General features: G+C 22.6%; 2 protein-coding genes across 3 annotated transcripts in view; both read left to right on the forward strand.

Annotated features, from left to right (window-relative positions):
• The window catches only part of LOC100205419 (ceramide transfer protein), a 29,197-nt gene extending 21,206 nt beyond the window's left edge, over positions 1-7,991 (forward strand). Inside the window, exon 15 of the mRNA XM_065816280.1 lies at positions 6,871-7,991. Coding sequence (XP_065672352.1) covers positions 6,871-6,998 — 128 coding nt within the window. The 3' untranslated portion in view covers positions 6,999-7,991. The remainder of the gene's footprint in view (positions 1-6,870) is intronic.
• Positions 7,992-10,945: 2,954 nt separating this feature from the next.
• LOC100201769 (uncharacterized) overlaps positions 10,946-12,450 on the forward strand; it is a 31,340-nt gene continuing 29,835 nt past the window's right edge. Inside the window, exons 1-2 of one of the 2 annotated variants that reach the window (XM_065816283.1) lie at positions 10,946-11,138; positions 11,212-11,326. In XM_065816283.1, the coding sequence (XP_065672355.1) occupies positions 11,043-11,138; positions 11,212-11,326 (211 nt within the window). In that variant the 5' untranslated portion in view covers positions 10,946-11,042. The remainder of the gene's footprint in view (positions 11,139-11,211; positions 11,327-12,450) is intronic. The other variant, XM_065816282.1, reaches the window with a different exon arrangement.

The following is a 12,450-nucleotide window of genomic DNA, read 5'->3' on the forward strand; positions in this document are numbered from 1 at the left end:
AGTGTGTATTTTTTTTTTACTGGTGGCTAATTTATTTTTTATTATTCTCATGCACGTAAAATACTAATTAACTGTATCCGGGTTTAAGTGTCAATTTTTTTATTGCTGGTGGCTATTTTATTTTTTATTTTTTTCAGGCACATAAAATAATAATTACCTCTATCAGGTTTTAGGTGTCTATTTTTTTCTTGCTGGTAGCTAATTTGTTTTTAACCTTTTTCAATTAATTCAAATGGTAAATAAATTTTTTTTGTAACTTAAATAATCAGTTTAAAATTCTGCACAAAATAGTTTTTTTTTATCTTTTAGTTTTTTGTTGCAAATTTAAGTTATTATTTTTTCTTTTTTTTTGTTAATTTTTCATGATTGCATTTTTTATATAATTATTTTAAGATATTGTTTGATTTGTCTGGTATAGACGTTTATTAATTTAAAAAAATATTTTATAAATTCGTTATATTAAGCGAGTTATGAAACTTTTTACTAAAATCATCCAGAATTAGGTTACATCTGGAATTATGGGGTTTTATTGTATACAGCAATATAATTTTAATAAATGGTATTTGGAAAAATAATCTCTGCTTTCACAACAAAATTGTTAATAAAATAATAAACTTTTAATAAATAAAGCAAATAAATTAATGTAATATTTTTATTTTTTACTTGCTAATTTTTTTAAAATAAAAAATCATTTGTAATTGCAAAGCTGCAATTAGAAATTTAAGAAATAATCATTTAAAAATTCCAAATATAACATATTTTAGTTTATTTATGCAAATGTCAAGAAAAGAAAAGAAATTTGTTAATATCAAACATTATTAAAAATGTGATATTAAATTTAATCATTTAATATTAAAAAAAAAATTAAAGAAAATAAACATTCTGTTATAGTATTAATAAAAAAGAAGTTTAGTAATATTTAATTTTTGTGGTAATTGATATTAATGCAGTGATTTAAAAAAATTAATGTTTTTATCCATTTATTTAACCATAAAATTGAAATAATTACTAAGTGATTTATAATTTTACAAAATTAGGTCCAGTGTCACTCATATAGTTAAAAACTAGTCATTGGAGTGACACATAAAATAAACAAATAAAGCAAAAAAAAAGTAATATAGATAGCAAACATAAAAAGAGGAACAAAAATATTTAAAAAAGCAAGAAAAAACAAAGAAGGGTGAATAAACAGATATGAGAGATAACGAATGAATGAAATAAAAAAGAAAATAAATGGATATTTTAAAATATTATGAGACAAAAAAATAAGAAATAACTTGAATAATAGCAACAAACATAAAAAGCAACAATAATAAAAATAATTAGGGACAAAACCACAAAAAAAAAAAACACATCAACGTAAATAATACACTAGTGTACACTTCAATATAAAGGATGCACAAAGTTACACAACATAACATAAAAATGCATGACAATATAAAAAATACACAAATACACACGACATTATAAACAATACATAAAAATACACAACAGTATAAACAATCCATACCACATAAATTAATAAAACTTAAAAATTATTATTTTTGTTTTCTTTTAATAACTTATTAAAGTTTTTTATTTTCGAATTTATCACAAACATTTTAATTCTTTTAAGTTTGCGTTTAGCTCTTCTGTTTATTTAATGTTTTTCTTCAACTTTTATTCTTTAATATTTTCATTGTTTTCACTTTATTATTTTTATTTTTCAAATCTTCTATTCTAAACAATTTCTATTTGTTTTTATTTTTCAAATCTTCTATTCTAAACAATTTCTATTTGTTTTTATTTTTCAAATCTTCTATTCTAAACAATTTCTATTTGTTTTTATTTTTCAAATCTTCTATTCTAAACAATTTCTATTTGTTTTTATTTTTCAAATCTTCTATTCTAAACAATTTCTATTTGTTTTTATTTTTCAAATCTTCTATTCTAAACAATTTCTATTTGTTTTTATTTTTCAAATCTTCTATTCTAAACAATTTCTATTTGTTTTTATTTTTCAAATCTTCTATTCTAAACAATTTCTATTTGTTTTTATTTTTCAAATCTTCTATTCTAAACAATTTCTATTTGTTTTTATTTTTCAAATCTTCTATTCTAAACAATTTCTATTTGTTTTTATTTTTCAAATCTTCTATTCTAAACAATTTCTATTTGTTTTTATTTTTCAAATCTTCTATTCTAAACAATTTCTATTTGTTTTTATTTTTCAAATCTTCTATTCTAAACAATTTCTATTTGTTTTTATTTTTCAAATCTTCTATTCTAAACAATTTCTATTTGTTTTTATTTTTCAAATCTTCTATTCTAAACAATTTCTATTTGTTTTTATTTTTCAAATCTTCTATTCTAAACAATTTCTATTTGTTTTTATTTTTCAAATCTTCTATTCTAAACAATTTCTATTTGTTTTTATTTTTCAAATCTTCTATTCTAAACAATTTCTATTTGTTTTTATTTTTCAAATCTTCTATTCTAAACAATTTCTATTTGTTTTTATTTTTCAAATCTTCTATTCTAAACAATTTCTATTTGTTTTTATTTTTCAAATCTTCTATTCTAAACAATTTCTATTTGTTTTTATTTTTCAAATCTTCTATTCTAAACAATTTCTATTTGTTTTTATTTTTCAAATCTTCTATTCTAAACAATTTCTATTTGTTTTTATTTTTCAAATCTTCTATTCTAAACAATTTCTATTTGTTTTTATTTTTCAAATCTTCTATTCTAAACAATTTCTATTTGTTTTTATTTTTCAAATCTTCTATTCTAAACAATTTCTATTTGTTTTTATTTTTCAAATCTTCTATTCTAAACAATTTCTATTTGTTTTTATTTTTCAAATCTTCTATTCTAAACAATTTCTATTTGTTTTTATTTTTCAAATCTTCTATTCTAAACAATTTCTATTTGTTTTTATTTTTCAAATCTTCTATTCTAAACAATTTCTATTTGTTTTTATTTTTCAAATCTTCTATTCTAAACAATTTCTATTTGTTTTTATTTTTCAAATCTTCTATTCTAAACAATTTCTATTTGTTTTTATTTTTCAAATCTTCTATTCTAAACAATTTCTATTTGTTTTTATTTTTCAAATCTTCTATTCTAAACAATTTCTATTTGTTTTTATTTTTCAAATCTTCTATTCTAAACAATTTCTATTTGTTTTTATTTTTCAAATCTTCTATTCTAAACAATTTCTATTTGTTTTTATTTTTCAAATCTTCTATTCTAAACAATTTCTATTTGTTTTTATTTTTCAAATCTTCTATTCTAAACAATTTCTATTTGTTTTTATTTTTCAAATCTTCTATTCTAAACAATTTCTATTTGTTTTTATTTTTCAAATCTTCTATTCTAAACAATTTCTATTTGTTTTTATTTTGCCCTTTTATCTATTTTCCATCTTTTCATTGTTAAAAAAAAAATGCTTCCTCCGTTTGCGATGTCATAGCAAAGTATTTAAAAAATAAAAATATAAAGAGAATATTATGACATCAAATTCACATTAGGCTATTGCGTTAAGCATTTTTTATTTAAAACAAGGCCTGCAATACCTTATACTCATTTAGAAGCAACCAAGCTCATTCTGCATGGATAGTCCAAGTTAACTCTGGGGATTTTTCTGTAATTTTTTGATAAATTAAATAGCTTATCCTGCAGCTATGTTTTATTAACAGTTTTCACACCACACATGTAATTTTTTTTTTGACAACTTGACCGTGACTCTTTGTAACTTTTGAAAATTTGTGTATTATAAAAGTGTGCTAAAAAAACCAAGCTAATGAAAATAAAAAAAAATAAAAGTAAATCAAAAAAAGAAAGTCTTAACAAATGAAAAAATAAAAAATATATAGATAAAATATATAAAATAATAATAATATATAAATAATATTGAAATGAGTAAGCTTTAAAACACTTTTTATTTAAAAATTTAAAAGGGTTTCACTTAAAAGACTTTTAAAAAGATCAAAGTTTTGAAGTTGTTTAAAATCTTAACTATAAACAAAGTTTTTAAATAATTTTATTACAGTTAGTTTTGCCAGGAGTAAATATGCTAGTGTGGATTGCACACCATTTTTCATGAAAAAATTGTTTGATCTGAACCACAAAAAATAGTGCAAATAATTTCAAGATTTATTGCATACATTTTTTTACTGTTTTTGTTTTCCTAATTTTAGGGTGTCTTTACTGAAATTTACTGAAAATAAAAAGTCAACAATGTGCAATCAATTTGAGAATTTTATCTGTCAATATAAAGAAACAGCAGTTTTTTAATGTGTTGTACCAATATTGTACTTTTTTTTTCTCAATACAGAAAAGGAGAAAATTTTTATTGTCTATTTATATATTTTTAAATGTTTTCATGTAAAGTAATAATAATTGATTAAACAACTTGTTTTATCTCTCTTTTTTTTTCAAGTTTATCTTTTATTTATTTTTTCAGTGGTTAAGATTTATTCTTTTTTTTTTCAAGTTGTCAAAAAAAAAAAAACGTGTCACCACACTCATCTCAAAAAAAAAAGAAAAAAGTTTTTTAAACAATATTGTAAATAATTAAAATAAATTACATTAACAGTTAATTCATAAAATGTTTTAAGTTTGTGTAACTCACATAAGAAGAATATAAACTTAAGTCAGTACTGTATATATATACACTCTAAAAAAAATTCCGTTGTATTCAATGGTTTATGTAACAAATCAATTCATTATTATGGCACCAACAGGTTTTTCGTTTAAATTGACATTAAAATTTTAATGGATTAAAGTCCGTCAATATAAGTCTGTTAAAATTAAGGATTTATTTCAATAGTGCACCAAGCAATGCATTGAAATTTAATGTTAGTTAATATGTTTAAAAAAAAATCATTCCATTAATATTATGGAGAAATTAAGCAAGATAAATTTTAATATAACAAAGTAATTTTTATTTTTATAAATATTATTAAAATTCTTCATTAATATACAATTAAATAATAATATACATTAGTGCTTAACATTATAAAAGTAGCAATAATTAAAACTTATTTAAACTTTTTTCAGTGTATGATTTTAATTCAAAATTTTGAAATCTACTATTTTAAAGGGCATCTTCATAGATACATTTAGAAGAATTGAATACACTTTCATCAGAGGAGTTTTGGTTTAGCCTGTTGTTAATTGAAATTGGGATTAGTTTTAAAAACTGAAATGGATGATTTTAATTTAATTAATGTTTTTAATCAGAGAGGTGACATCAAAAAAAGTCACAATTTTTAAATTTATGTGGTAGATATTATTTACTTTGATTTTGCCTAAGCATTTGATAAGGTTTCCCGTAAAAAAAAAAAATTTATAAATTAGCAAATGTGGGATAGATAATCAGTTGATAAAATGAATTCGTGCCTTTCTGACCAATAGAAAACAAAGAGTCTTATTAGGAGATCAAACATCGAATTGGATACAGTTAACTAGCAGAGTACTTCAAGGCTTGGTGCTGGGACCCATACTATTTGTTTTATACATCAATGATATGTTGGACAATATTAGATGTCAATGCAAGCTGTTTGCAGATGACACAAAGATATTAGCTGCTGTTTCTAATGAAGCAGATCATTTAAATTTACAACATGATGTTAATAAAATATGGCAATGGGCTAAAATACGGTTTATGACTTTCAACAAGGAAAAATGCAATGTAATGCACTTTGGTCAAAATAACTGGAATTATAGTTACGAACTAAATAAACATAAAATGGAAACAGCTGAAAAGAGAAAAAATGGGATTGGGTGTATTGTTCACAAAAGACCTTAAATGGAAGGAACATATTGCATACGTGGGAGGAACATATTGCAACTGTAACTAATAAAGCAAATCATTTTTTAGGATTAATAAGGAAAAGGTTAAAAAATAATAACAATATTGTAATAAGACAATTTTATCTATCATTAGTAAGACCTCACTTGGAATATGCAGTGCCTGTCTGGTGTCTGTACTTAAAAGGTGACATTAAAACTGTAGAAAGAAGCATAAATTTAAATACCAACCAACTTCATTTAAGAAGTCAGCGCTCCATCGCAAAGCAGATCATAAAATTGCGTTTACAAAGATCAGTTCAAAGGCTATCATAATGCATACTGCATTCTGTTTTTTTTTTTATAAAACCAAAGCTATAACCTTGTATTATTATTATTTACAATTTTATGTATGTATGTATGTATGTAATTTAGCTAATCTATTCTACAAATTAGTATACTCAAGAGAAAGAAGAAGAAAAGTTCTGTAGTAATTATGTAGTTCATACTGAAATATTTTTTTAAAATTGAATTTGCACAAAACATCGTAAATATTTTTACAACTGCATTATTTATTATGAGTAATAAAATATTTCACAAAACATTTGTTAGTCGTAAATATTTTTAAAACTGCATTATGATAATTATTTATTATATTATATTGTATCATTAATTATGATAATTTTTTATTATAAATTATGAGTAATAAAATATTTCACAAAATGATGTTTGTGCAATATTTCAACTATAAAAACTTTTCAAAAGTTTTTTTTCAATTAGAAAAAAGAAATCTTCCTGTGTAGTTTTAAAATTATGGAGATCATTTTAATACTGGCACTTAAATATTTATAAAAAAATGAAACTTTGAATTGTATACTAAGGGGAAACATTAAAAAAAAAAAAATTTATTTTTATTTTATAATATTAATGCGTTAACTGTATTAACATTGTTTTAATAAAGATATCTTTTTGAGGTTAAGATTAATGATTTAGAAAATTATTTTTTTTGGAAAATTATTTTTGTTTGGTTTGCAATATTTTAAGTTGCTAAATTTTTTTTGTGCATGTTTTTGACATTATTATTTTCTAATTTAGTCAATCCAGGAGGCTGGGCACCACCTACTGTTGTTCGCCAAATGTCAAAACGTGAATACCCCAAGTTTTTGCGAAAGTTCAGTTCATTTGTGCAAAATGTTACTAAAGATAAACCACTTATGTTGTAAAATCTGTTATTAAATGGTTAGAATTTAGATGAAAACAGATATGGATTAAAATTGTATCCAATGGCTTTAGCAATTTTTTTGCTCTAAACTTAATAACGTTTTTAAACAAAGAAGAAACTTAAAACCTAAAGTGGTTGGTGCTAAGTCACATGACTTTTGTTGTCATTATGAAAACTTCTAGACAAGAAATTATTTTTTTTTATTTTTATAAAATTGTCTGAAAGCAAATTGTAAATATAAGTATATTGACAAGTCAAAACAGTATTGATTTTCATTGAGCCAGTATCAGTTTTTTTTTGCATAGAGACTATTATTGTTACATCTAAAAATATTTATGAACATAATATCATTGTCTGATATTTGTTATGAAATATTTTAATTATTGATATTGCCGATTATTTTCATTTAAAGATTAATTTTGAGTTTTGACACTATTTGATTTTTCTATTTGTTTAAAATTCAATTTTTTAGAACATAAAAACGACACGTTTTATTCAATGTATTTAATTCATTTTTTTTTCAATGTATGTGTATATATTTTTAATGAGAACACTCATTTTAATACTAAAAAGTCTATAATTTAAAAATTGACTAATCAAAATCATTTACATTTGAGATTTTTTTATTTTATTTTTTCTTAAAAATAAGCCAGTGTTATTAAAACTTCGATATATTTTGATTATTAACATATATTTATAAATTTTATTACATGAAACATCTAGAAACGCAAAATCTCTTTTCTTCAAATTCTTCTATTTAAAAAATATTCCTTAAAACTGAAACTATTTTACAACTTGTAAATTATAAGGATTATCACTCTTTTAAATCTTTTTCCTCTAATTTGTTGTCTTTTTTGTTTTTTATTTTCATGTAAAAAATTAACATAGATGTAAATAAATGTGTCAGTTATTTCTTCTTTTTTTCTACAATTTTTTTTGTAGCAGTTGCAATATTTTGTTTGTTTTATTTAGCAATATATTATAAATTAATGTTTCTTGTTGTTATTTCTGCTATTTTGTTAAATGATTGTATTTATTTTCAAAGATTTTTCTACAAGTTATAAATGATTAGTGTTTATCACTGGTAAATATAAAATCTTTTATAATCACTTATTTGATTTTAAGTGTTTAAAAAAAACACTTCATTAAAATTAATATGTTTAATAAACACTTTGTTGTGTTTACCAAAATATAGTGTTATAATAACACTTGATTGTATCACAATAAAGTGTTATATAAATAAATGGCTGTTTTTTAAATACAATTAGTTTTTTTTCTTGTGTAATTTTTTTGTATTTGAGCAATTTTCGTCTAATAATAAGGTGTACTAATAAATAAGGCAAATGTTGAATTATACAGTAATAATTGAGTTTTTTGGTTTTCAACTTTCCTAACTCTTTAGAAAGTGTAGTAACTGCACTATACTAGAATTAGTCTTTTAACTTTATTAATCTAGACCCTTTACCTTAAACTAAAAGAGAAAGTTACTTACCAATAATCTAAATGCATTACTATCAATCTTTCATAATAATAGCAAAACTATTATTAATCAAAATGAAAAGCTACACATTTTGGGTTTAAAGAAATATAAAAGTGTTGAGTTGACACAGACAAGGTTGCTATATGCTATTTAGGCTACCAAAAGAGCAATTGCCATTTTTAATGTTTTGTAATATTTTCAATATTATAGATATATTTTTTTGTTGATTTAGCTTTATTTATATTTACTTTTTTTTCTATTATTAATTATAAATAATTTATAATTAATAATAATAAAAAAAAAATTAAACAAAAAATTTATTTAAAATCATAATTTCATTTAAAATAAATTTTATGATAAGTAGTCAAATAAGACATTCTAATTGGTTTTAATATGCTCAGTTTAGTACGTTTAATATTTTAATGGTTCAAGGTTATTTTCATGATTTAGGTTATTTTTAATTAAATTTTTTTCCAACTTAATAACATGTGTTTCTTCAGAAAGGATAATACAATATAGCAATAAAAAACAATTATAAATATGTTGTTTTTTAAGTTAAATTAGGTTTATTGTGTTAGACTGATGTATATTTAATATTGTTAATCAATTCTTTTCTGGTAATCCTTTAATATGAACTGCATTCAATTTTTTCCTTATCGAGCTCGCAAATTGCTGTACTACCTCTGAAGTTATTCATTTAAAACAGTATTTGATTTATCCTATTAATTTTTATGTTTTTGACTTTCCATTTTTCTTTGTAGACTAAACCTTAATTAGAGAACTTTGTAGACTAAACCTTTAATAGAGAACTTTGTAGAGAACCTTTTAAATAACCAGAATAGGCTTTATCTCAAGACAGTTGACAGGATTATCTGATAAACACAACATTTTTGGCAGGATTATCTGATCAGTCAAGTCAAAAGACTTAATTTCATCAGGATATTGTTCTCACAACCAAAATATTTTTAATGCCATCTCATTTGTACATATTTTTTTAACTGAATAGCCAGATTAATTATTGGTCTAGTCATGTCTTTGGAATTAATTGCAAGCCATACCAATACTTTGCTTTCAAAAAACTTGTTCTTGTTGCCTGGGAAAGCATTCTTAGGATCACTGGAAAAATACTTATTATTTCCAACAACTTTGGAGTTTAACAAAGTAAAATAAGATTTGTCATCAAAAATTAAATTCTTTAAATTTAATTTTTGCGCTTATTTTTCACTTTAAAATAATTTTAAATTTTCCTCATGTTATTTTTGTTAAACTTTTACAGTAAAAAAACTTTTTTTTTTCAAATTTTTTTTTTAGTCTATTTTAAGTGCCCCAAAAAGTCCTAACAGTCTTATCACCCTCTCTCAACTCTATAGCTCCAAAACACGAACCTTGATAAACAAGGCTGCTGGGCGTAGAAACAAGCTAAGCGCAGTACTACAAAGGGTGTGGTGGGGATCAAACTCGGAACCTCTCGCTTATAAAGCAAGCGCTCTACCATTCACCACTACCACTTATATGTATAAAACATATACAAATAAATACATTTTTTTGGAGTCACATTGTTTAGTTTACTCAAACACAAAAACATGTTATTATTTAAACATTGCACATAAGCTATTACATTTTTGAGAGAACACCCACTAAAACTTAAAAATGAAAATAACCATTTGAATACACACACTTTTATATGCAATAAAATATTTAGGAAAACATAAATACTCTAAACTTATCGATTATAGCAATTTCTAAAGTTTGTTTTGTTATAACTTTTTTTTTTAATTTTTCTAAAGAATATTTTTTATGATTCTTGCATTAAACTTGAAAAAAATCTAAAAATATGAGTTGTTTGTATCTCAATTTTAATTATTGTAACAAAAGATCACGTGTTTAATTAAAAAAAAAAAATTTAATGTTTAATTATTTTTGAAGCAAAAAACAAGTACATTTAAGTTGAAATAATAATTTGATTAATTGAATTTCACTTTTTTTTACACCACCTCCCCCTTCCCCCAATTGCAAACAATGTTTTTGCTTTTTTTCTTACTTTTTTATTGATTAAATCTTTTTTATTGATTAACTAAATTATTCTCAAAGTTACTGATAAGGAATGTCTAATTTTTGAATGTCAATTGTTTTGGCTAATGTTAAATTTTTTTAACTAAAAAATCCAACTGAAAACTCAGGTTATTATCAGAAATAAATTCATAATAAGATTTTACAAATTTATTATAAATATTCAGTAAATATTTAAATTATAATGAAGTATACATGAATTTAAAGCTACATTATTGTACAAACTTTAGCATCAACGTTTATTTTTAAAGTGTCAAATTTAAGTACTTAAGTAAATCCAATAAATGATTTTAAATTGCCTTGAAGTTGACAATATACATCTAATAAAATCCAAATATTTAAGTGCTTAAAAATTATGACCATTCAGAACTATAGTTCTAAATGGTCATAATTTTTGATTTCATTCTTTTTTATTTCAGTTATTATCATTTATATTTTAGCCACTTATGTGCATAAATAATACTCATTACAACTGATTCGTTTTGAAAACACAAAATGTCTGATGCTAAAAAAAAAAGTTTCAAAGCAATTTTAGTTGGTGCAACAGGTGTCACAGGAAAGTATTTGTTGGCAGAATTACTAAAAGTTAAGGTGTGATGAAATGTCTTTTAGATTCCATTATGTTTTTATTTAAAACATGAGTTTAACACAGCAGTTTGTTTAGGAGTTTACTCATATAGTGACATTGGGAAGAAGAAAGGCTGAAGTTCCATATGATGTAAAAGGAATTAGTTTAGAAGATGAAGAAAATTCAGGGCGTCTTCAACAGGTTGTTATTGGTAGGTATTTTTATAAAAACATTAACATAAATAATCAGAATGATATAAACTTTTTATTATATTTTAAGCCTACTTTGATTATACAGTTTAAATATACTTAGTATTCAAAAATGGGTTTTAGGTTGATTTAAATCACATCAATTTAAATGATTGATTTAAATCAAGATTTAAATTAAATGATTTTTTTAGATGACTAATGATTTAAATCAAATTTTTTATTTGATTTTGATAATAAAAAGTTATTTAAAAACTTTTTTGTCATACAAAAAAGCAAAAAAGTAAAAGTTTAAAACAAAATAAAATAAATATAGCAGATATGCTATATTTATTTTATTTTGTTTTAATTAATATTTACATTCTCTCCATTTAGAGCACCTTTTATTTTACCCTTTTCTTTATCAAACACTGTTGGTAGGTATCAAACACTGTTGGTAGGTATCAAACACTATTGGTAGGTATCAAACACTGTTGGTAGGAGTCAGCTACGTTTTTCTTTGTTGGACCACCTGTTCTCAACATTAACATAAGTTCTTTGAATTCTGGATGTATAACTAATTGAAATGCTGAGTTTGTTGCAAAAATTGTTCTTGCAATTTGCTCATCAATTGTGGCTTTTTGATGATGATCCTGAGTGTTGCTATGTAACATCAAATTGACTGATGGGACTATCAGTTTGAAATTCAATTTCTAAAATAAACATGTTAATTCAATAATAAAACAATGATAAAATAATACTAATAAAACAAAAAAAAATTATTTTGTAATTATAATAATTACAAAAAAATATATATTATGTAGTGCATGTTATGTCAGCTTCTGCATTGTTTTTGTGACAACATTTATTTAAGTGTACTTTCATTCTTGCCACCAGACCCTGCAGGTCTTTTTTGCATTACCTACATCCTGTTTTACATTCTTTAGCACTTTTTGTTTCAAGCCTTTCAAATTTGGATCCCACTAAGTCAGATCTTCCAGAAATTTTTTGGTTTTTGTTTAGTATGTTTTAAGCATTTTTTTGTTTTTATTTAGTATGTTTTAAACATTTTTTTAACTGCAAAAGTATTGCAAAAGTCGCAATTTTTTTTTAAATATTGAAAAATCTTAATACAATACAATTTCCATAT

This window comes from Hydra vulgaris, chromosome 13 (assembly GCF_038396675.1).
Source record: "Hydra vulgaris chromosome 13, alternate assembly HydraT2T_AEP".
NCBI classification, from domain to species: domain Eukaryota; kingdom Metazoa; phylum Cnidaria; class Hydrozoa; order Anthoathecata; family Hydridae; genus Hydra; species Hydra vulgaris.